The sequence below is a fragment of the Camponotus vicinus genome, unplaced genomic scaffold (genome assembly GCF_025532165.1).
Source record: "Camponotus vicinus isolate PSW18456_S1 unplaced genomic scaffold, iyCamVici1.0 SCAF_11, whole genome shotgun sequence".
Classification (NCBI taxonomy): Eukaryota; Metazoa; Arthropoda; class Insecta; order Hymenoptera; family Formicidae; genus Camponotus; species Camponotus vicinus.
The window spans coordinates 5,806,710-5,831,307 of NW_028141947.1; the positions used below are offsets into that span (position 1 = coordinate 5,806,710).

General features: G+C 40.3%; 1 protein-coding gene and 1 pseudogene across 1 annotated transcript; both read left to right on the forward strand.

The window, feature by feature from the left end:
- Positions 1–24,598, forward strand: part of LOC145961982 (uncharacterized) — a 357,225-nt pseudogene that overhangs the window by 171,643 nt on the left and 160,984 nt on the right.
- On the forward strand, positions 8,109–8,618 carry LOC145961708 (uncharacterized). Its single transcript, XM_083082148.1, has 2 exons — positions 8,109–8,305; positions 8,382–8,618. Exons 1-2 carry the CDS (start codon positions 8,213–8,215, stop codon positions 8,616–8,618), a joined length of 330 nt encoding a protein of 109 aa, XP_082938274.1. The 5' UTR covers positions 8,109–8,212.

Consider the following 24,598-nt stretch of genomic DNA (forward strand, 5'->3'; position numbering starts at 1 on the left):
AATTTGTACGGATGGGCAATGTGTCAACCGTTACCTTACGCCGATTTTCGATGGGTCGATGACGTGTCCAATTTTGACGTATCATCCATCCCGCTAGATTCGCCTACAGGCTATGTCCTCGAAGTGGACCTCGAGTACCCGCAACATCTTCACGATGCGCACACTGACCTACCGTTTTGCCCGACACGCGACAAACCACCTGGCAAGCGGGAATTCAAACTGCTTGCAACGCTATACGATAAGAAGCGTTACGTGATACACTATCGCAACCTGCAGCAGTGTACGCGTCACGGTCTTCGCGTTACAAAAATACATCGAATTTTACAGTTTTCACAATCTCCCTGGCTTCGAAATTACATAGAATTAAATACACATTTCAGAACATTGGCTAAAAATGATTTCGAAAAAAATTTATATAAATTAATGAATAATGCGGTGTTTAGTAAAACGATGGAAAATGTGCGCAATAGTGTAGACGTTAAATTATTAACAAAGTGGGATGGTCGGTACGGCGCAGAGGCAATGATTGCGAAACCAAATTTCCACAGCAGAAGCGTTTTTTCAGAAAACTTAATCGCTGTGGAATTGCGCAAACTCGAGGTGAAATTCTACAAACCGATTTACGTGGGTATGTGTATACTCGACATATCCAAGACATGTTTGTACGAGTTTCATCACGAGTATATGACGCCAATGTATCGCGACAAATGCCGGGTAATGTACACCGATACGGACAGTCTCATATATCACATTGAGTGCGCGGATGTGTATGAGAATATGAAGTGTGATATCATTAGATTCGACACGAGCGATTATGCGGTGGATAACGTGTACGGTATACCGCTTGTAAATAAAGGTACCGGGCCTGATGAAGGACGAAAACAACGGTGCCATAATGACCGAATTCGTCGGGCTCAGAGCAAAGATGTACGCGTTACGAGTGAATGGAAAAAAGGACACAAAGAAAGTTAAAGGTGTCAAGAGTAACGTTGTCGCGAGAACGATAACGTTTGACGATTACACGCGGTGTTTAAACGAAGAGATTGAAATGACGCGTCAGCAGTCATGTATACGATCTAAATTACATCAAGTATACACGATCAGCGAGACGAAAATTGCTCTGAGTCCGTACGACGATAAGCGGTATATCGTACCCGAAACCACCGATACGTTACCGTGGGGACATTATAGAATACCATTGTAAATAAATGTATATTTTGTTTATTATTAATTGTATATTTTGTACATAACCATGTATATATTTTTATATTTTATACATTTTATATATTTTTATATTATTAAATATTTATATATTAAATTATTTATATAGTTTATATGTATATTATTTTAATAAATATTTATAATACATTATTTTTATGTATCCAAGAGTTGTATGATTTATCCATTCCCAACCATTTCACGTATACGTCATCACCTTTTTCCCGCAAAATTTTTTCCACGAGATATACGTCGGGATTAGCGACGCGTTGTAGTTCGTATTCATAGAATCCTCCAGCGACGGGATTTCCACGCGAATCTTCGAGTATGAATGTCGCCGGATTAGTTTTCTGCTCCTCGACAATCTTAAAAACTTCGGTCGTCCAATTAGGTGTGAAACCTTTTTCAAAGATGGTCTTGTATTTGCTCATGCGTACCGAATCGCCTACCTTAAATTTTGTCGGAGCCGCAATTTTTACGTTGCTATACACCGTATTTAAAAGTTTTTCGGCGATCGCTGGAGTGACGTCGGCAGGTCTCATACTGATGGTGCGATGTTTTCGCGTATTGTACTCTGCAACGAGTCGAGATAGCTCGTCGATCCATTGTAATTTCCGTTGAACGTAAACATTTTCCACATATTGTTTTTCAAAGTACGATTGAATCGTTCCACGACCGAGGCTTTCATAACGGAATACGTCGAGTAATGATTAATGTTGTGTTTCTTCATGAGTTTCTGCACACTCGCGTTGTAAAATTCTTTTCCTCTGTCGGTTTGAAAATTTTTCGGACACCTTTTATCGTCTCCAATAATCTTTGCGATCGTTTCGGACATTTCGTTTCCGCTCTTACTCTTGAGCGGTACGGCCCACGCATACTTGCTCAACACATCGATAACTGTAAGTATATATTTATGACCCTTGTTGAGTCGAGAATACGAACGCATGTCGACCACGTCCGCCTGCCACAGATCATCGTATCCGCCTACAATGACGCGTCTTCGTGGAAAATTTCTTCTCGCTGGAGCATGTAATTCCTCGACTAGTTGTCGCTTTTCGGAGGTGTTTTTCTTCTCTCGCACGTTTGATCGAGGCATAATTAATATTGCAATATTAGTATGTCTCGTTTACTGTGCCGAGTCAGATGTTGCATATCTCAGCACATTCTTTATCTCGTCCATCATTATTCGTAGCGCCTGCACGTTTGTTTCGAGCGCGATAATTTTTTGCTCAATTTCTCCCTGTCGATCTCTCAAAAGTTTATCCACGTATCGTTTGTTGACGGCGTCAGTATCAGCTTCCGGTTGCGCTACGCGTTGAATCTTGCGCGACCTTGCATCAAAGCCGGTAGTAGTCTGACAGAGAGCGTTATCGCGAACGTAATTTCTCAATAATCCATTCCACTGATAGTACAAATTATTCGACGTTCCGAGCGATAATCCAAATTTATTAATCGACATTTCGGTACCGAGAACATTGACCGAATGACACGTATCGTCGACGCATAGTTTAATTTATAATAATGCCTCGCGAAGTTCTTCGATAATTGACAAGATTTCATTGTCGTGAGAATTGTTGCCGGCTCGACGCGAGGCGTCCAGCAATCGCAAACGATCTATCAATTCGTTGGGATCATTCCAATGCACGTAATCGATCATGTTATCGCTTAGCGTCATGGTGCGCGGCGCGTCTATACCTCTTCCCACTTTTCTATCGGGGAATAATGGTGCAATTATATATTTGTACTTGTATCCTTTATTACTTTTAATAGGATTATTAACTTTGTTGTCACGTTTATGCGCATTTGTTGCTTTTAATATACTTTGATATTTATACAAATCGTCTTGAGTGTATTTTTTATGATTGGGAATATTTTTAAAAATCAAATCGTAGATACCTTTGGTTCCCGTATATTTTATTCCATCGATAATTATATTATCTTCCATGTCCACATCGAAACGTTTATCACCGAGCATCATTCCTTCGCTGGTAAATTTAACACCGTAGACGTAATCCATTCTCTTATTTTTATCAACACTCATGATAGCTCCTATATATTTTTGCGCTAGTGGACCAAAATGATCTCGGAACGTTTTCTGACCTTCGGACGTTTCTAATTCGTGTCGGACCGATGTTACAAACGAATCGGGCGTGGTCTCGTAAATTTCTTCGACGGACGGGGATGGTATTGTTTGACGCGGTTGTACTTTTATCGGAGTAGAAACAGTAGCCATATTAGAAAATTGTTTCCTTCGTTTCGATCGATTCGGTGTCGAATATATCGGCGAATCGTTTATCGGCATATTTATCCGTGCTCGCTTTATTTCTTGCTTCGACTCTTTTATTTTTTCCTCGTGCTTCTCTCCAAACGTCAAACTCAACGGCTCGATTTTTGGCGCATCAGATTCCACAGTATTTTCGACAAGCTGTTTTAAAGGTTCGGTAATTGGCTTAAATTGTCTTTCCAATGCAACGTCTTCCTCCATTTTACCAGTTCTCAAAACGCGATATTTTTTGCGAATTGATTCGCTCGTTTTTGCAATCTCTCTCGCAATCTTTTCGCGATCGCCGTTCATGATGCTCGATCGATGTGTCGATGACGACTGATCGCTTTACGGTATCGCGAAATCGTTAAATCCTCTTCTATATCGTCCATTGATCAACGTGCTGTCTTTATCAATGACTACGAAGCCATATTTGCGTTGCCAACATTTCTGACACAATGCGCGGAAATCGTCGTAAGACATGTCGGTATTTACATGATCGTTGTACACGTGTTTCAAGTTTGTGCCGGCTTGTTTAAATAGAATCAAAAGATTCGCATTGTCGCGTATAAGATGCTTAGGTATCTTGGCGTACGTTTGACAAAGATAGAAACAGTCGACGCTCGAGTGTCGACCCATTGCAAAGTACTCTCTTATCGTATCTTGCTTGTCGCATGCCACGTCATCAAAGATAAAGATGGAATTCGGAAGCGCCTCGCTCGATGGAATGACATCGCTGTTATTAGAGAATGTAAAATAACCAATTTCGTCTATAGGTGCTAGTAGATTTTCCAAGTATCTATATTTCGGTTGTTGAAGCGATTTCGAGTATACGTACACGTTCTCGAAACGTACACCGTACGGACTTTCTATCAAACTAATCAACACGTTTGTCTTAACCCGCAGTTTGAAGAGCCGCAAACGATACCGCGTATAGTAGTCGGTAGCATGTTTCCATGCTTGCGTACTTTTTTCTCCGATATTAGTCTATCGTCGAAATTTGATACTTTGATTATCCGCGCTTGTCGCACGAACCGCATGTTTTCTCTTTCGAATCAATTTTGCGAATGATCACGAGGGGGAGACCTATTTATAGAGGTGTCTCGATTCGAAACCGCTCAGTATCAAAAATGTTTCTCCTTCTGTCGGATAAAAGAGACATTTTCCGGCTTACCGCCGAACAACTGCAGTATATCCCAAAGATTGTTTTACTGCAAAATTTTGGTGATTACGTGGAACGATTGTGGGACAAGCTTCCAGAATATATAAAGGCTGATTCGGAGGTTCAACAATATCGTTCGTGCATGCGACATTACAATCAGCCGTGGATGCGAACACACATCGACGGTCCACCACCGTTAATAAAAGATTGCTACGAATGTCAGCGAGAATCGTAAGAGGTAGCGGTCTCTTAAATCGTACGATAAACGCGCTTCCATAGCCAATCATAGCACGCTAAAGAGCGAAATCAAATGTGCCTACAGAATAAACTTTACCAAACCCGACAATGTAGGATCCTTGGTTGGATTCTCGTCGAATCGTATATTGCAACCTCGCAAGTGGTACGAATCGGACGAACCGGTTAATATTATAAACGTAAATATTATTCGTATAGAATGTAACGTGACTACTGGTGCGTACAGCAATGACATGCGCGTACACACGATACATGAATTTTCACCGAGCGTACCGCCAGGATATAAGATATCGGAAACGCCGGCACAGATCATTTATCTGCCGATCATCGTACGGAGCATTACGGATAAATTTTACTTATCCGATTTAACGATTCGTATTGTGGATCAAAGAGGTCGATTACTCGATTTTCGAGGAGAGGAAATTACCGTAAGATTGCATATACGGCGGCGACAAACATAGTATGCTCGTGCTGAACGAAACGGAGCACGCGAGAGACAATACTTTTACGAGGGACAATACTATTGCAGTAAGGCGAGCGGTATCGGGTGACATTAATAAGATAGCCGTTAAAAAGAAGCTGAGCGCGTTGAATCGTGAATTTTTAAAATCATTGGGATTCATCGTACGAAAAGAATGATTGATATTTTGAATATCGAAGGTGAGCCAGTCTTTGACGATCGCATCGTCAAGATTGAGACTCATACGTACAATCCGTACGCCAATACGACGCTTGGATACAGCGACGAGATACGAATACCTATACAACATCAGGATTTGTACACGTTACCGTGCGAAAGCTTTCTTTACATCGAGGGAAGGTTTAATGTGCGTAAAGCGAATGACGAAATTAAGGTTGTATTGGGAAACAATTGCGCCGCATTCATGTTTGATGAGCTTCGATATGAACTCGACGGAGTAGAAATTGATCGCAACAGAAATGTTGGAATAACTTTGACGCTCAAAAATTATGTCTCTCTAACGCATCAGAAAAGTATAAACTTGAAGAACGCTGCGTGGGATTTGACGTGCAACGGTGACAAAAATTATTTCAACTATTGCATATCGCTCAACATGTTGCTGGGATTTTGCGAAGATTATAAACGCGTTGTGATTAACGCTCGTCACGAATTGATTCTGATACGTTCGCGCAACGACAATAATTGTCTATTCGGACATCCATCGTCGGAAGCTGAGATTGAATTACTCAAGATACAGTGGCGTATGCCTCATGTAATATTGAACGAGATTAATAAGTTGTCGATGTTGCGAATGTTGGAAAGCAGACGATACTTGAACATGAGTTTCAGATCTTGGGATTTCCTCTGCTGCATAGCACGACTAAGCATTCGTGGACCGTGAAAGCTGCCTCCCAGCTAGAGAAACCACGATACGTGATCTTTGCACTGCAAACTGGTAAAAAGAATTCAGTGCCACAAGATGTTACATTGTTCGACGACTGCAAATTGACCAATGTTAAACTCTATTTAAACTCGGAATTTTATCCCTACGATGATTTAAATTTAGATTTTGAAAAAAATAGATTCGCCGTCCTATTCGACATGTACTCTCGTTTTCGCAAATCTTATTACGGATGCGATGATGATGCAACGCTATTAACCATTTCAAAGTTTCTACATTGCGGTCCTCTCGCGGTCATTGATTGCTCGCGACAAAACGAGTCTGTCAAAACTGCTACCGTGGACGTGAGAATAGAGTTTGAATGCAGGGAAAATATACCGGCGAATACTACCGCCTACTGTCTGATCTTGCACGATCGGGTTGTCGAATATAATCCATTGACCAATGTAGTCCGCAAAATTACATAAGTCAGCAAATACCCAATATATAGCAATACCCAAATATTGCATATGAAAAAATACAAAAGATTGAGATGTTTGACGATCGACATCAGTCTGCGATCGGATCTTGTCATCATGGCTGTGCCAATGTTTGTGGATCTACAAGGATTTATCGTTGGAAAAAATTTTGTCGTGAAGGAAGCTGCGGTTCTGAGAAAGGGATCCGTACTTTCTCATTACATTTTTACATGTCCCGAACCATGGCACATGTTCACAAAATCTGAGAGATGTCAGGTTTTATGGTTGATGAAAAATCACCATGGATTATCGTGGAATGATGGACACGTTTCATATTGGAAATCGAAACGTTTAATTACGACGGCGGTGATGGGTGCAACGAGGGAGGATGATGATGCGTCACCTCTCGTGTACGTTAAAGGACATGAAAAACGGCAATGGTTAGCTGATATACTGGACAATGATGTGAGAAACGATGTGATTATCAAAACTTTGGATGCAGACTATGAGGATGTAGCTTCTTTAAATAAGTTAGATGTTAAGAATACTGTACGTTGTGAAAATCATGTAAAAAATTGCGCTTTACAAAATGTATTTAAGATTTATAATTGGTGGTTGAAACATCATGATAATGATTCATCGAATCCATATTTATAATAAATTGATGATGCAATATACTTTTATCGTCTTTCTTATTCTCTCCTTTCTTTCCTCATCTCTATCTATATACGTGTGCAGTATCGTGTTTCCGTACGTGACACAGCTGCCGCAGATATTGTATTTCGATACTACATTGTGGTACATGATAAAAACATTTAAATATTTGATAATTAAATATAGTTTTTACATTTGACAAGCGTCCGTTTCCGTTCGATGACCGTTTGATAGCCGTTGATTTCTGTTCGACGAGCGTTCGTTTCCGTTCGATGACCGTTCGTTTCCGTTCGATGGGCGTTTGATAGCCGTTCGTTTCCGTTCGATGAGCGTTCATTTCCGTTTGATGACCGTTCGATAGCCGTTCGACGGGCGTTCGTTTCCGTTCGATGACCGTTCAATTACCGTTCGATAGCCGTTCGATGAGCGTTCGTTTGCGTTCGACGGGTGTTCGTTTGCGTTCGACAATCGTTCGTTTCCGTTCGATGACCGTTCGAGCAGGGTTGATGCATTATAGCGTTATATCATGCTAATTTGCGTGGGAACATGCATACTTTTGTCTTACGACGCATTTTTGGTAAAGCGATAATGATACGTTCCTATTCTTAAAGTTTCGTACCGAGACGTTTGTCTCCTCGCAAAGTCGCAATATGATAATATTATATTATATTATACCATGCTGAGTTGTATGGGACCACGTGTACTTTTGTCTTACGACGTGCTTTGATATGGTGATAATGCCACATCTCTACTATAAAATCCCGTGCCGGGACCTCGTTGCCTCATCATAAAGTTTCCGAGAGCAGTTGAGTCGAGAAGTTGAGTCGAGAAGAGTTAAAAAATGGATAGCATTTTGGAAAATTGCCCAGGGTGGAAGCAGTACTTCTTCGACCTGCTCTGTGTCTTACTTGTTAAGCTGGCCTTCCATTGGGAGGTAAGTATTACATTTGCGAATATTTAAAAAAAAAACAATGTGCGTGTATTTATACTAATTATATTTTTTAATGTAGTCCCAGGTTGATATAGAAATCCCCGGGTTTATGAATATCCGGCGCCGGCAGTGGGTGCGGGCGGAGCGTCGGGCAAGGAGACATGAACTCTCCTATATGTGGGGTGACACCCCGGAGAGTCCCCAGGACGAGGAGGATATCTTTGACTTGCGGCGGCTCTTTGGGGAGGAGCCCTACGCGGAAGAGGAGATTTGGGTGCCCGGGGAGATTCGGGCGCCCAATGGCATATACATATAATGGATACAGATGTAAGCACATATTTTTCCTTCTATAAGTTTTATTGTGATTAGGTTTTTTATTAATACATCTTTCCTCTTTTTCTGTTCCAGGAACGGCCTCCCCTTAGTCCGGCGCATCGCCCCCTCCCCCTTATATATATATTTTTTTTATTTTATATCATTATTATTATATTATTATTATTATTATCATTATATTTTTATATTTTATATTATTATATTTTATTATTATATATTAAGCGCACACATACACACACCACACACACACACACACACATACACACACACACATAAATGTATTTACACACACACATTTTAAAATAAATTTTTATATTTTAATTTAAAAAATGTACTTATTTACACACTCTCTGCGTTCCCATCCCTTGCGTCTCTCTCACACATGTTAATTATAAGTCTCGCGATATCTTCGTTCTCTCTCGCACGCGTTATTCTCGCGCTATTATCGTTCTCTCTTTCGTACGCGCTATCGTTCTCTCTCTTGCGCTAGCTGTCTTCGCGTTATCGTTCTCTCTCGCACGCGTTGTTCGCAATATTATCGTTCTCTCATTCATATACTCGTTGCTCACTTACCTTTACATCATCCTTCTCTCATCTTACAGTGCGTCGTCCTTGTCCCACGTTGACGTCATCCTTGTCATACGTTGATGTCATCCTTGTCACACGTTGATGCCATCCTTTTCCCATATGTAGCACTATTCTTTTCCCACAACTAAAGCTATTCTTCTCACATTACCATCTTCTTTCCGCGGATCCCCTCTACCCGCACAGACCCCTCGTCAATCGCTCGCGCCGCGGATCCTCCCTACCCCCGCGGACCCCCTCGTCCTTCGCTCGCGCCGTGGATCCCCCCTACCCGCGCGGACCCCCTCGTCCATCGCTCGCGCCGCGATCCCCCCTTCCCCGCATGTGACGTCATCATCCCCCGCGTAACGTCATCATCCCCCGCGTGACATCATCATCCCCCGCGTGACGTCATCATCCCCGCGTGACGTCATCACCCCCCGCACGTGACGTCATCATCCCCCGCACGTGACGTCATCATCCCCCGCACGTGACGTTATCCCCCCCCCGCGTGACGTCACCCCCCCGCCGCGGTTACCCCTCGCAGCCCCTGGGTTAGAAACCTCATAGTATTACTACTATTGTATAACATTAAATTGCATTTTTTTTTATAGTATTAGAAGGATTCGTCAAAACAAACTTCACATTTATACATAACAATAAACTAAATAAAATGATTGGTTGCGGATGGATTACTGATGGAACATATAAATTAGAAGTGCACATTTTAAATTTTAACGAAGACGATTACTATAAAATGGAGTTAAGTAAAGGAGAGAAAATAAAAATAGTTGGAACCATGTATGCTACAGATAAACAATATATAAATGTATATATATTATATATATATATATATATATAATATATATACACATATATGTATATGTAGGGTGTCAGGGAAATTTTCGCGGTCACGAAGTAAGGAGGTAGATTGGCTCAAATTAAGAAGGAAGGACTTGTACTGTTTTGTGATATTCGCAATAATTAACGAAAAATTAAATAAAGAATATCGGCCAATCTGCGTGAGTAGAAGCGCGCGGCGACGAGAGTCGTCCCACTGTAATCTTATACTAGGCGCGCGGCGAAGCGATGGGCAATTCGCTCTCCGAGACATGATGGTGGCGTGCGATATATCGCAATACCGCGCCGAAAAATGACCCGTCCTTTTAGTGGCGAGAAAATAATGCGCTATCATTTCCACACCACCTTGCGGTAGATAGCATGGTGCGCTTTTTTTATAGTGGTTTCCCCCATAGGCCTATTCCACTCTCAATTTAATGTGAAAATTGTTCAAAATGCCGTTATTGTGCGCTGAATGTATCGTAAATGTAAAAAATTGATGATGACAGTACTTTCACAAAAATTGATCCGTGGTTGAAGATCCCTCGATAAAATGTGTTGCACACGTTGGTAATGATACGAGCGTAATCCGTTACTTAAATTACGTTACGTATATTAAATTTAACAAAAACTTAATCGGCTTGTTATTACTGTACATTTATCTGTTTGTATGTTTTTATGAGGGCTTACTTATTTTTCAAATGATGAGTGTTAATTAATACATATGTATATAATTATTTTGGATAAATCAAAGGAACGAAAAGTTGATACTAAAGGATCAACACAAATTGCAAAAGAGAATGCAAATGAAATGGATACGAGCGATATATTATACACGTCAAATTTTAATAAATCTGTTGAGTAAGTATATTAATATTATTAATTTATATATTAATTATAAATATAAAGATCTAAATTTGACAATTCTATATAAGACAATTAAAAAAAGATACTTTTGGCAATTATTTATCTGTTTATTTATTAATGTTTAAAATAAAAATTTATTAAATAATTTATTAATATTAATATTTATTTAATTGTTGATTATTTATTAATTAATTTATTAATATTAATTTTTTTTATATTTTATTTTATTTTTATAATTATACAGGGTGATATAGTGATGATCAGAATGATATGGGGACTAAATTTGTTGTTCGTGTAATAAAATATATAGTTTGATTCTATTTGCATATATATATATATATATATTTATCGTTTCTTAATTATTTTCAGTTTATTATTATAAGTGTTAGAGTTCATTTATCTCGATTCGATATTATACGTCTCGTGTATTTTATGTATAACGTCTTCTTATTTTAAGTTATTTTTGTGAGCGTCAGATAGATGGCGCAGAATTCGCGTCTTTTGTTGGACGCATGCACGAACGTCGTTGTAAGCCACTTGTATCCGAATAAATATTAATAAAAGCCTAAAGTGTAAAAACGCAATTAACGTGCCGAGCACCGGTCCTCGCTTGAGGACACTAACATATTTGGTCCTTCGAGCCGGATCCATCTGAAAAGGTAGTGCGAGTTCGAGCGCATAACCTCGAAGCATCGATCTGCACACGAGATCACAAAGAACCGTTCACGCATGTGTGGCGCTACAAACCAAGGAGTCGCCGTTATCTTATCGTGCACGTCAAAGCACGCGAGTAAGGTTAGAGAAAACGGGTGCGGTCATCCCGAGAGTGACTTTCCATATCAGATTCTCGTGAGCATTAGACATATTCGAGTGTTAAGCATTGTCGAGCAAGTGACAGTCTCAACGTTATACAACAACAATGACCGACGCAGCAGCGAATCTCAAGGCATTCAAGGCCATTCAAGCAAATAAAGGAAGTCTCACGCGAGTCAGTACATACTTGGCCGTGTTAAGCTTTCCAGACGTATCAATAATTGAATTGCGTCAACGTTTACGAAAGGCGAGTGAGCTGTGGGGATCTTTCAATGAAGCACAATCAGCAATCGAAGAACTCGAGCCCGAGGAAGCTAACGAGCCGACCCACCTCTTGGAGAGAGACACGTTCGAGAGCAGATATTTCGCAGTCACCGTCGAACTGGAAACCTTGATTGAAAGGAAGAGCGCAGCCGAACGGGCAGCTCATGCATCCCGCCAAATTAATATAACGACAAATACATCAAGTTATAGAGAGGGCACGCCTGCTTCTCAGGCAAGTAATATTTCAAACGAACACTTAAAATTACCGCGTGTTACTTTGCCTACTTTTTCAGGAAAATATGAGGAATGGATTCCCTTTAGAAATATGTTTATAAGCATGATCCATGAAAATCCGATGCTGCCTAACGTACAAAAAATGCAGTATCTTATGTCGGCTTTGACGTATGAAGCCAAGGATATTATTAGTTCTCTGGAGGCGTCGGACGAAAATTATCATGAGGTCTGGAGAATGCTTAAAGACAGGTACAATGACGACAGCTTAATAATTCAGAAGTACGTCAAGGCGCTTTTCGAGCAACCTATGCTAACAAAGGAGAACTATCTCGAATTACGGCAGTTGTTAGATAATGTGCTCAAGCATGTGCGAGCACTCAAAGCATTGAAGAGGCCTACATATCAGTGGGACGACCTCTTAATTTATCTGGTAACAAGTAAAATGGATCCAACCACGAACAAGGAGTGGGAAATCACCATCAAGAGAGGTGAAATACCTACGTTCAATCAATTGACGGATTTTCTGACACAACGATGCCGAGCATTAGAAGCGTCATCTCGAAGTCAGCGGACCACTCTCAATACACAAAAGGTGAATAAATCAGACAAAAATAAAGGCACAACAGCGCACGTGGCGACGACAAACATCATGTGTGCTTATTGCGCAAAGGGAGACCATCCTATTTTCAAATGCGCTAATTACCTGGAGCTAGAGGTGGATCAGCGTATAAAGGAAGCGAAGTCTCGTAAATTATGCTTAAATTGTCTTAAAGTAGCGACTCACCAGGCGAAGCAATGCGGATCGGGATCCTGTCGAAAATGCCATAAACGACACAACACGTTGCTCCATTTGGAACAAATAACTAAGCAGCCTGAAGCGGATACCAAGAAGACATCTACGCCCCCGGATAAAGAAAGCGTAATATCTACAAGTGTGAATCATGCCGCGGTCGGACAAGATAGACAGGTAATTCTCGCGACGGCAGTAATCAACGTCGTGGATGCAAAAGGCATTTTGCAGCCTTGCCGAGCACTGTTAGGTAACGGATCACAGTCTTGTTTCATCACCTCTAAATGTGTCAAGAAACTAGGTATCAAGCAATACGTTACAAACATACCAATCTTCGGCGTGGGCGAGTTGACAACGCAGACACGTGGACTCGCAAAAGTGACAATACAATCGAAGATTAACGGCTAAACTTAATTGCCTGATAATTGAGAAAATAACGCAAGCTATTCTAGTAAATCGGCTTAATCTTCGCAGTTTGCAGATTCCGGACGGCATTACATTGGCAGACCCTGAATTTGACCGTCCAGCTGACGTGGATATATTACTCGGTGCAGAGATATTCTTGGATTTATTGTGCATAGGAAAGATCAAGCTTTCAAACTGTCAACCGGCCTGGCAGAAAACACTGCTCGGATGGGTGGTTTCTGGCAACCTTATGATTCACGATCAGCCAAGGAATGCGACAATCTGCAATCTATCGGTCAACGAACAGCTTAACTCAAATTTCGCACGCTTTTGGCAAGTCGAGCGTGCGGAGCGACAAAACACGCGAACTCCTGAAGAGCGCATCTGCGAGGGACATTTCGCACAGACCTACGAGCGCAACTCTGAAGGTAGATTCATCGTAACCATGCCAACAAGACCAGAGCTACTGCAAAAGTTAGGTGACTCAAAGGATATTGCACTGAAGAGATTCGTGACTCTGGAGCGCAAGTTGAATCGGGATTCTAAGTTGAAGAGAGTATACGGAATTTATACACGAGTACTTGAGATTACATCACATGAGAGAGCTTCGATCGAACGCAGCATTGACTCAGGAACCAAGTGTGTAGTATTACTTACCACATCATTGCGTGATAAAGGAGACGAGCACGACCACAAGACTTAGAGTTGTGTTTGATGCGTCAAGTCAAACGACAAGCGGAATTTCATTGAATGATGCTTTACTGGTTGAGCCGGTCTTGCACCAAGAATTATTTTGTATACTACTTCGATTTAGAAGCTTTGAGTATGCTCTGACCGCAGACATTGCTAAAATGTACAGGCAGGTACTACTAAATGAGTCTCAAATACCTCTACAGCGTATCTTATGGCGAGATCGAGCAACGGAAGAAATCAAGACTTACGAATTGGTAACACTCACATACGGAACCGCACCAGCTTCATTTCTAGCCACCAAAGTCATACATCAACTTGCGAAGATAGAAGAGGATCAATTCCCCATAGGAGCGAAGATAGCGTGTCGTGACTTTTATGTCGACGATTTAATAACTGGTGCGAACTCGATGGAAGAAGCGTCAGTAATTCGTGCTCAGATAACGGCATTGCTCAAGAGTGGAGGTTTCGCACTCAGAAAGTGGGCTTCAAATAGCGAAGAATTATTAAAAGGATTTCTTGAGTCATCAATCAACAACGCAATACTAGAGATAGACAAGGATGGAACTGCCAAAACTCTAAGAATTAAATGGAATCCGTTAAAGGATGTGCTGCAATATACGATTTGTGTGCAAGCATCTGAGACAAGCGCTTGCACCAAAAGATCAATATTATCTAATATCGCTCAGATATTTGATCCACTTGGACTCTTGGGACCTGTGATCGTGACCGCCAAAATCATGATTCAGAAACTCTGGAAACTTCAAATTGATTGGGACGAATCGCTGCCTTCGGATATTTACACGGAGTGGATGGATTACGTCGTGAAGATACAAGAACTCAACGAATTTAAAGTACAACGCAAAGTATTCATTTATGGAAAGGACGTACGATTCGAGCTTCACGGATTTTGCGACGCGAGCGAGCAAGCTTATGGAGCTTGTATTTATGTACGGAGCATCGAGTCTCACGGAGTCATTCAAACGCACTTACTCTGTTCCAAATCTCGCGTGGCTCCTGTCAAAACGATTTCTATTCCGAGACTGGAGCTATGTGGTGCCGAGTTACTTGCAAAGTTGATGGACAAGGTCAAACATGCATTAGAGATCGACATCAAAAAATGCTATTATTGGACGGATTCGTCTATAGTGTTGCATTGGATCAAAGCAACTAACAAGAAACTACCTGTTTTCGTTGCTCACAGAGTCGGCGAAATACAGGAGTTAAGCGCGGTCGACAGTTGGAATCACGTAGGAAGCAAAGAAAACCCAGCCGATTTAGTGTCAAGAGAAGCACATCCGAAGGAATTGGCTAATTCTCAGCTGTGGTGGAGAGGTCCTTCCTGGTTGCAAAAAAACGTCATCATCCAGCATCATTCAGAGATCATGGACATAGAAGAGAATCAGCTGCACGAAAATGATACATCGACGGTCCTATCAATGCCTGTTCAAGCAGATGTCGATCCATTCAACAAATTCTCCGACTTCAAGAAACTCATTCGAGTTGCTGCGATGTGCATACGATTTGCACGCATCTGTACAAAGAAGAATGAGGCTAAAGCTTCAGGTCCATTGTCACCCGAAGAAGTAGAATACGCTAGAAAATGTATTATCCGGAAAGAGCAACGAATAGCGTTTTGTGAGGAATTAAAAGCGCTAAGAAGAGGCATCGAGATTTCACATAAAAGTAGCGTGAGAGCAATGAATCCTTTTCTCGACGAGGATGACATTTTGCGTGTTGGCGGCAGATTGGAGCATTCGGAACTTCTTCCGGACGCTAAGCATCCTATACTTTTACCTCATCACTCAAGATTAGCTGAATTAATTATTCAATATGAACACAAGAAGAATCTTCACGCAGGAGTTGAGGCAACGCTCGCTGCGGTGCGACTTTTGTATTAGCCAATTAGGGCGCGCGGTACAAACAAGAGGCTGCTACGCCAGTGTATTACTTGTTTCAAGACCCGGCCACGAATATCCGAGCAAATAATGGGCAACCTCCCGACGCATAGAGTTGCAACTGCGAGACCATTCAGTTCTACTGGCGTAGACTTTTGTGGTCCTATATTCATCCGCAAAGGAAAACGCAAGAATAGCAAACATATTAAGGCCTACGTTGCAGTATTAGTATGCATGGCCACGAAAGCTGTGCATTTGGAGGTCGTATCGGACCTGAGCACGGACTCTTTTTTCAACACTTTTAAGCGTTTCATTAGTCGCAGAGGAAAGCCAAGTGACGTATTCTCGGATAACGGCACGAACTTTGTCGGTGCCAATCGGGAGCTGGAAGACCTCAGAAAGCTATTCGCACAAGAAGATCAGCAACACAAGATTATTGACACGACTTCCAGTGAAGGAATAAAATGACATTTTATCCCTCCCCGAGCGCCGCATTTCGGCGGTTCGTGGGAAGCTACAGTCAAATCCTTCAAAGGTCATTTTTACAAAGTAGCTTCAGAAGCCGCGCTAACATTTGAGGAAGCCTCCACGCTCGTCACACAAATAGAAGCGATTCTCAATTCGAGACCTTTGAGCGCTCTCTCATCGGATCCTAATGATTTAAATTATCTGTCCCCAGGTCATTTTCTTGTAGGCAGCTCGTTGATCTCTTACCCTGAGCCAGACGTAACTCAGGTTAAAATAAATCGACTGTCGAGATGGCAACGACTGGAGCAGATACGCCAGCATTTTTGGAAACGCTGGTCGCTCGAATATCTGTCACAACTGCAACGACGTGCCAAATGGCATACTAATCATGGCGAGCAGCTCAAAGTCGGTCAACTGGTGCTATGTAGAGAAGATGGACTGCCACCATTGAGATGGATGCTAGGCAGAGTACAGGAAGTCTGTCCCAGCGACGATAACATCATCAGAACAGCTGTTGTAAAAACTGCTAGAGGAATTTTTAAAAGGCCAGCAGTAAAATTGAGCGTACTTCCCATTGAGTCATACGAATCTTAAAGAAGACTTAACTAACATTTGTATGAGACTGATATATATTATAAATTCTTTTGTTATCTGATTAAAAATAACGTTGCTATATATAAAAATGCGATGTTGATACCCATAAGGCATCAAGGCGCGCGGTATGTTCGTGTAATAAAATATATAGTTTGATTCTATTTGCATATATATATTTATCGTTTCTCAATTATTTTCAGTTTATTATTATAAGTGTTAGAGTTCATTTATCTCGATTCGATGTTATACATCTCGTGTATTTTATGTATAACGTCTTCTTATTTTAAGTTATTTTTGTGAGCGCCAGATAGATGGCGCAGAGTTCGCGAGATATTTTGTTGGACGCATGCACGAACGTCGTTGTAAGCCACTTGTTCAGTATCCGAATAAATATTAATAAAAGCCTAAAGTGTAAAAACGCAATTAATACGTGCCGAGCACCGGTCCTCGCTTGAAGACACTAACATTTGTATACAGGTAGAGCAGACCAAACTAAATCGAAAAATCCTCTACCATTTTGCAATTTTTGCAATAGTTAACGAGTTATTAATTATTAAAAATCACCAAATTAGCCCAGTTTACTGTCAAATGTAAGCGCGCGGCAAGATGCGACCGCCCAACGATTGAGGTTGTTAGGCTTCTAATTTGTGATAAATATTACCACTTATAATAAACAACTTCTCGCGCCTAGCAAACTCGATCATTGGATCAGCCGCATCTTGCCGCGCGTTTGTATTTGATAATAGCTGAACTAATACGGCTATTTTTTATAATTAATTTGTTAACTATTGCGAAAATTGCAAAATGGTAGAGGACTTTTCGACTTAGTTTGGTCCGTTCTATTTGCATACGAATTTAGTCCCCATTATTTTGAGATACCCTGTATATTGTACATCATTTTATGTAACATATTTTAATGTTTGATATTTATATCTTGCTTGTTAATTTATAGGTCGTCGAATAATAAACAAGATGTCATGATTTCAAATAAAAATGATGAAATGGAGATGATTACTTTTGCGACAGATGAGATGTTAGAATCAGTTCAACTTGAGGACTCCACTGTGTAAGTTTTTTACTTTTAATTTATAGTATAAAAAATACACGTATTTATATTTATCTACACATTTGACTTTTTTAAATATTGTATCTCAGTAGTTAATAAATTCTAATACATAGTTTATATAAGTGTATGTGTGTGTACATATACAGGGTGTTTCACAACCTCAGTACAATATTTTATTAGTGTGTTTTAGAGGTAAAATAGAATAAAAAATTCTAATATAAATATGTTGAGGTTGTAACAGTTTTTGAGTTATAAGCGATCAAAATTTGCCAATGATATATAAGCATTGAACTACACACATACACATGTCATTTATTATTGATTTTATTTTTAAAATAAAATTAGCAGAAAAGTCAATCACACTAATTTGAAAAAATCAATAACAGATGACAGATCGATAGACGTGTATGTTTAGTTATGGGCCTGAGCACGCGAGTTCTATGGTATATCATTCAAATTTTGATTATTTATAATTCAAAAACTATTGTAGTCTCAACATTTTTATATTAGAAATTTTTACTCAATTTTATTTCTAGAATACACTAATAAAATATTGTACCAAGGTTGTGAGATATCTTGTAAATATATGTATATACATATATTTAAATTTTTTAATATTTTGAAAAGTAAAAAGATGATTTTAAAATCTTTTTTAGAGAGGTTATTGGTTACATTGATGAGATTGATGATACGAAAATTGTTGGAAAAGCACAACATTATCGATTGTTAAAATTTATTTTGAACAATAATAGTTGTTATAGAATTCAAATCGTGGTATGGAATATTGAAATTGAACGGATTCAGTTTCACATAAAATCAAATCGAGTAAGTATATTTAAATATACTTTTTATTCTTATTTAATTTAATTTATATTAAATTTATATATTTAATTTATTTAATTTATACAATAATAATAATAATAATTATATATGTTACTTTCTAATCTAATATTACTTTATATACTTTACAGATTATTCATATTGATGGAGCGAAAGCTAAAAAAACGAAAGTACCAGAGTTTAATCAAGGAACTCTTCTTTATGAACTTATTATTCGTTCGAATACAATTATTAATAATTTGGGATCGTTTGACTGTAAAAGAATAATTCACGCAGTTCAACCTAAATTGATAGAACTATCAAATATTCCGGATCATTTGAATTCATGTGTTCGTAAGTAATTTTATTATTAATATTATATTTTTTCTTTTACGTCTAAATTTTCTTCATAATTGTTAATATATTATATACACTACTCAAAAGAATCTAGGGAACACTTTTCATATCCTAAAAATTGGGCTATTTTCAAACCGCTGAAACTCGTCGAAAAATCATCGTAGAAAAAAAATTAAAAAAGCATTTTGAAGCATGAAGTTTCAACTTTAACGCGCTATCGGTAGTTTTTTAAAAATCTTTTATCTTCCTTATTCTGCGCTTTAAAAAGTTCGCCACGACAAGCCTAGAGTACATCAGCCAATTTACGACGGACATCCAACATGTAGAAGGGAAGAGCAACGTGGTAGCCGACGCATTCCCCCGAGTAGAAGGGATACAGCAGGCAATAGACCTGGAAATATTAGCTCAAGAACAACAGACAGACCAGGAACTACAAAAACTGCTAAAAGATCCGGAAAAAATAAGACTCACGTACATGCAGATCCCAGGATCACCACAGAAAATCCTGTGCGACGCGAGTACCCCAGCACCACGACCATACGTGCCGGCAAGCATGAGAAGACAAGCCTTTCAATCCTTGCATGGGATGGCACACCCTGGCATCAAAGCAAGCGCTAGGCTGGTACAGCAACGCTTCGTCTGGCCAGGCATGCAGCGAGACTGCATGCAATGGGCACGAGCATGCATTCCATGCCAGAAATCAAAGGTGACGCGACACAACATAACACCCACGGGAGCATTCATCCATCCTACACAGCGGTTTCAATACATACACACGGACATCGTAGGACCTCTACCAATATTAGAGGACTACCGATATTGCCTCACGATGGTGGACAGGTTTACGCGCTGGGCAGAGGTCATCCCATTACCAGACATCACAGCGGAAACAATCGCCAAGAACATATTCTCCGGATGGATAGCTCGATTCGGCACACCAGCCCAGATCACAACGGACCAAGGTCGACAGTTCGAGGCTGACCTCTTCCGGAGCCTCACAAAATTTACAGGAACCAAGCACATCCGGACTACCGCATACCACACGGAAGCAAATGGAATGGTGGAGCGCTTCCACCGACAATTGAAAGCCGCAATTAAAGCACACCAAACAGAGGCGTGGACCAAGGTCTTACCTGTCATCTTACTAGGAATCAGGGCGACATGGAAAGAAGACATCAAGTCCACACCAGCAGAGATGGTCTATGGGGAACCCATCCGACTACCAGGACAATTCCTGGACGACCAAAGGCCAACAGAGAAGGGACAGAATCACGACTTCCTGGAAAGTTTGAAGACAGCAATAGAAAAACTCCGACCAACCCTGAAACGACACGGACAAAAAGCCACTTTCACATTCAAAGACATGAACACCACAACACACGTGTTCATCAGACACGACGCGCCAAGTGGAACTCTCTACCCACCATACGACGGACCATACAAGGTCATCAGCAGGGGAGAGAAGACCTACAAACTGCAAATCAGAAGCCGAGAAGTCAACGTTTCAATAGACCGGCTAAAACCAGCCTACCTACTCAGCGAAGAAGCAGGAAAGGAGACCGCCACGGAAAGCAACACAGAAGTAACTATGGTGCGACAACCAGTCCGTTTCGCACCATAATGATAAGGACCTTCACACAACCAGGGAGGTCCTGTGGCGTTTTGCCACACACCACAAATACATACTGGCATACCGCACCGAGCGCCTGCGGTACGGCAGCCCGTGCGCGCGATACACGAACGGTAGCGCGAACGTTAGGGGATGCCCCCGCGCTGAATCGCAGGACGGCCAACAGATGGCCCAGCAGCAAATCCTTTTCGCGTAATCAGGAACACGCCGAGACGATATATAAGGCCGGGCGCAGGGACGAAATTTCGAATCTCGATTCACCTCTCAGCTAGCAATAGTGAAGAGAACGAATACGCAGATTATTTTTGACGAGCCTTACACGCTCAGGAAGGATTCCTTCAAGGCGCAGCCGGATTCCACGGCCGCTAATCTCGCCCCGATCACCAGGGCCAGCAAAGCAGCCGTGTGAGGACCACGAGCCTCCGAAGAAGCGAGTTACCTTCCAGTTATTGCCGTGGCAGCTGATTCCACTGGAACTGGATCCGCCACGACTTACAAGGCCACCCAGGATATTGCTGAACACCTGGGACGTCCGAGTACGGCGCTACACCTCGGCTACCATCATCGGAAGCTATCCGACCTTGCTCTCTCCATTACCTCCATCACTCGTGGGCAAGAGAGAAGTCGGAATCCAGACGGCACGCATCTCCGTACATCGAGGGATCCAGGTCCAATCAGCGACTCAGGAGCAAGCCAGCCAATCAGACAGTGATTGGGAACCGAACCATACGTCCACGGCAACACAAACGGAAGATACGGTGGCCGACCCGAATAACAACAGCCTAGGGTCTCTGCGGGTCACTAAGACCCCCTACCACCAATCACGTATCGGGAAAGAATAAGCTCATGAGCTTATTCTCAAACGGTCCTTTTCAGGACCACACAAAATTGATACCAACATACCTTACTGTACATAGCCACATATAATAAATTATTATTTTGTACAAACAAGGAATCTAACTACGTCGTACCTACACTCAGCCTTATCCTCGGCGAACGAAACTGCGAACACATTACGAACACACCACGCGCATAAACTAGATAGAGCGGAAACTCAAGCCGCCACATAACTGTCTCCCAATTTATTCGATCCGCCATAAGGCCGCGAATTTTTACATATTTTTTACTCGTTCCGCATTAAATGCCGTGAGTAAAATAGTCGGATCGTACCGCTCGAAAAGCCGCGATCGTTTTACTCGTTCCGCATTAAATGCCGCGAGTAAATGTAAAATAGTCAGATCGTACCGCTCGAAGAGCCGCGATCGTTTTATATACGTAGTAATGGTGATTTTACATATGTTTTATGTTCTTTAGTTTCTAACATTTTGTCTTTATTTCTTTTGATCTTCCAGATACTGTATTTATTCCTTCTTTTCCTCCATTGTTATTCTTTTTTGTAATTGCATATATCTTGACTCTTAACATAAAGTCTAACATTTGAATTCTATGTGAATAACACTCGTTGGTCTGGTTGAACCAATCTTCATCAGCATGCTGGACGTGCTTTACACAAATCTCAAGGAGCTTTTTTTTCACATCTTTGAAATACCAAACGTCTTGTAACATGAATTTATTGCTTCAAGTTGTAGAGTAATAATATTCAAAAATGAATCCGTTGGTCGTGATAGCCATTCTATTTCAGGATCATCTTCGTCTTGATGTTCATATTCACGTAGCTGAATATAGATTTCATTGTCGTTTAATTCTTCCATCGGTGTTTTCAAATTTTTTTCACGGCAGCTGTCGCACTTTGTATTCTTGTAACCGTAGCGAGCAATATATCCTGCGAAATATGAAATTGCATTTCTTTCATATGCCTCTGAATGTAAGTTCTCCTTGTTGGTCTTTGTTATTTCATCTAGATAGTCGGAATTCTGTTCTGAATATTTTGTAATTTCTTCAAAGGCTGTCGCGATGAGATTATCATAGTCATCATCCATTTCAGTTAAAAAGTTAATTCTTCTTGTAATGGAATATTGTTATTTTCCATTTCACCACGAACTACCGATGTACCATCCGTTAATGGAAATGTTTCTTGACAGGTTACATTTCCTCTGTCGCTTCCATAAATATATCCACTTGATAAAATATGCCGCAACGTTAACCGTACCATTTTAGCAGTTGAATTACGGTTAAATTCTCCGCGTCCTCTAATTTTTCCAAATGTATGTTCTACAGAATCTTGGTTGCATAGTGCAGTGGCAAGCTTGAAATCCGGATAGTGTTGTTTAATGGAACGATACATTGATAAAATTGCTTTCACGGTCGTAATCATTCCATCAGAGCATGGAGGTCTCGATATTTTGTTGGGGGGAGTACTCCACTTTGAACTCCATTCAACGAAAGACGTTAATAATTCTTCAACCATTGCATTATCATCTGATAACGGACCCTTTTCTCCTTTCCAATTATTTAAATAATATACATTCATAGCATCTATTACTTTATTCATTTTGTAAACAAATTCTGCAGATGCTTTCCATGAAGAACTTTTTAATGTATTGCTTTGTCCTGCTGTTGATATTGCTGCAGCAAATCTTAACATTTGAAATGCTCTTTTCACATTCATAACTTCAAAATTGTTTGGATAAAAATGCGCGTAGGTAATGTAATTCAATAAATTTGAAGTATTTAATTGTCTGTCAATTTGCCATGTTGCAAATAAGTCATGAAAAGATATAATGATTTCGCCATTCACATAACAATACTTATGAGATCTCAACTGGCCAATCAACCGCTTGATAAGATGAGGCCAATCGAAAGAAGCAAAATAAGTTTCATTGTTCAATTGAAAAGATGGTTCATGTGGAGAAATTTTTCAAATATTAAAAGCTCTTCTATTTGCTCCACCTTGGTCACATGTAATTATCTGCACATTTGCTCCTACTTCTTTCAATTTTTGTAAACATATCTCAGTGAGTTCAATAATCTCCATATGTGTTGTATTTTTTCCAGTCAAAAAGTATGCTACTATTTGCCGCCAAGAATTTTCCGCATTAATGCTATCAAGGCAAAATAGTAGAACATGTCCCGCTGGTTCATCGCGTCGTCCCAGGGATCCGAGATCTATTAATCCTTCGATGATATCATATTTTGGACTGTATTCTTCAAATTTTTTAATTGACATCTCATCGAATTTTAAACAGCCAACTCTTTAAGAAGGTGGTAATTTGAACAAATTTTCTCGAATTTTATAAAATATTTGTTCGCAAAATCCTGGTCGAATTTCAGTTTCAGATATCCAATTTCTGACAGAAGATTCTGATGGAAGATTTAGTCCAGCCTTTCTCATCCGTGAATATCCACTTGCGGAATAATAAAACATCTGTTTTGCTAAATCTTTTTCTTCTTTTGTATATTCTTTTCGCCTCTTATATAACTGAAGTTTTATTTATAGTTCTCGCAAGTGGTTTTAAACATTTCTTTCCATCTAAAAATTCATTTAGACTGTGTTTGCAAACGTTCTTGTTTTTCTGAATTGCAATATTGCGATGTTTCAACCTAACAGTCATATTTTTTTGTTTTCTCTTCCTCTCCATAAGAAGTTTTTTCAGTCTCAAATTCTCTTTTTTTAATTTTTCAATTTCGGAGAATTCTTCATTATACACTTTTTGAGGAGCAGACTTTTTTGCGTTTTTACTCGCCTTTTTATCATGTTCGCTTT

Bases quoted from the DNA above. Each gene is read 5' to 3' on its own strand.
- LOC145961708 (XM_083082148.1), top strand. From the start codon at position 8,213: ATGGATAGCATTTTGGAAAATTGCCCAGGGTGGAAGCAGTACTTCTTC. The intron at 8,306-8,381 runs GTAAGTATTACA...TTTTTAATGTAG, and splicing joins AGCTGGCCTTCCATTGGGAG to TCCCAGGTTGATATAGAAAT.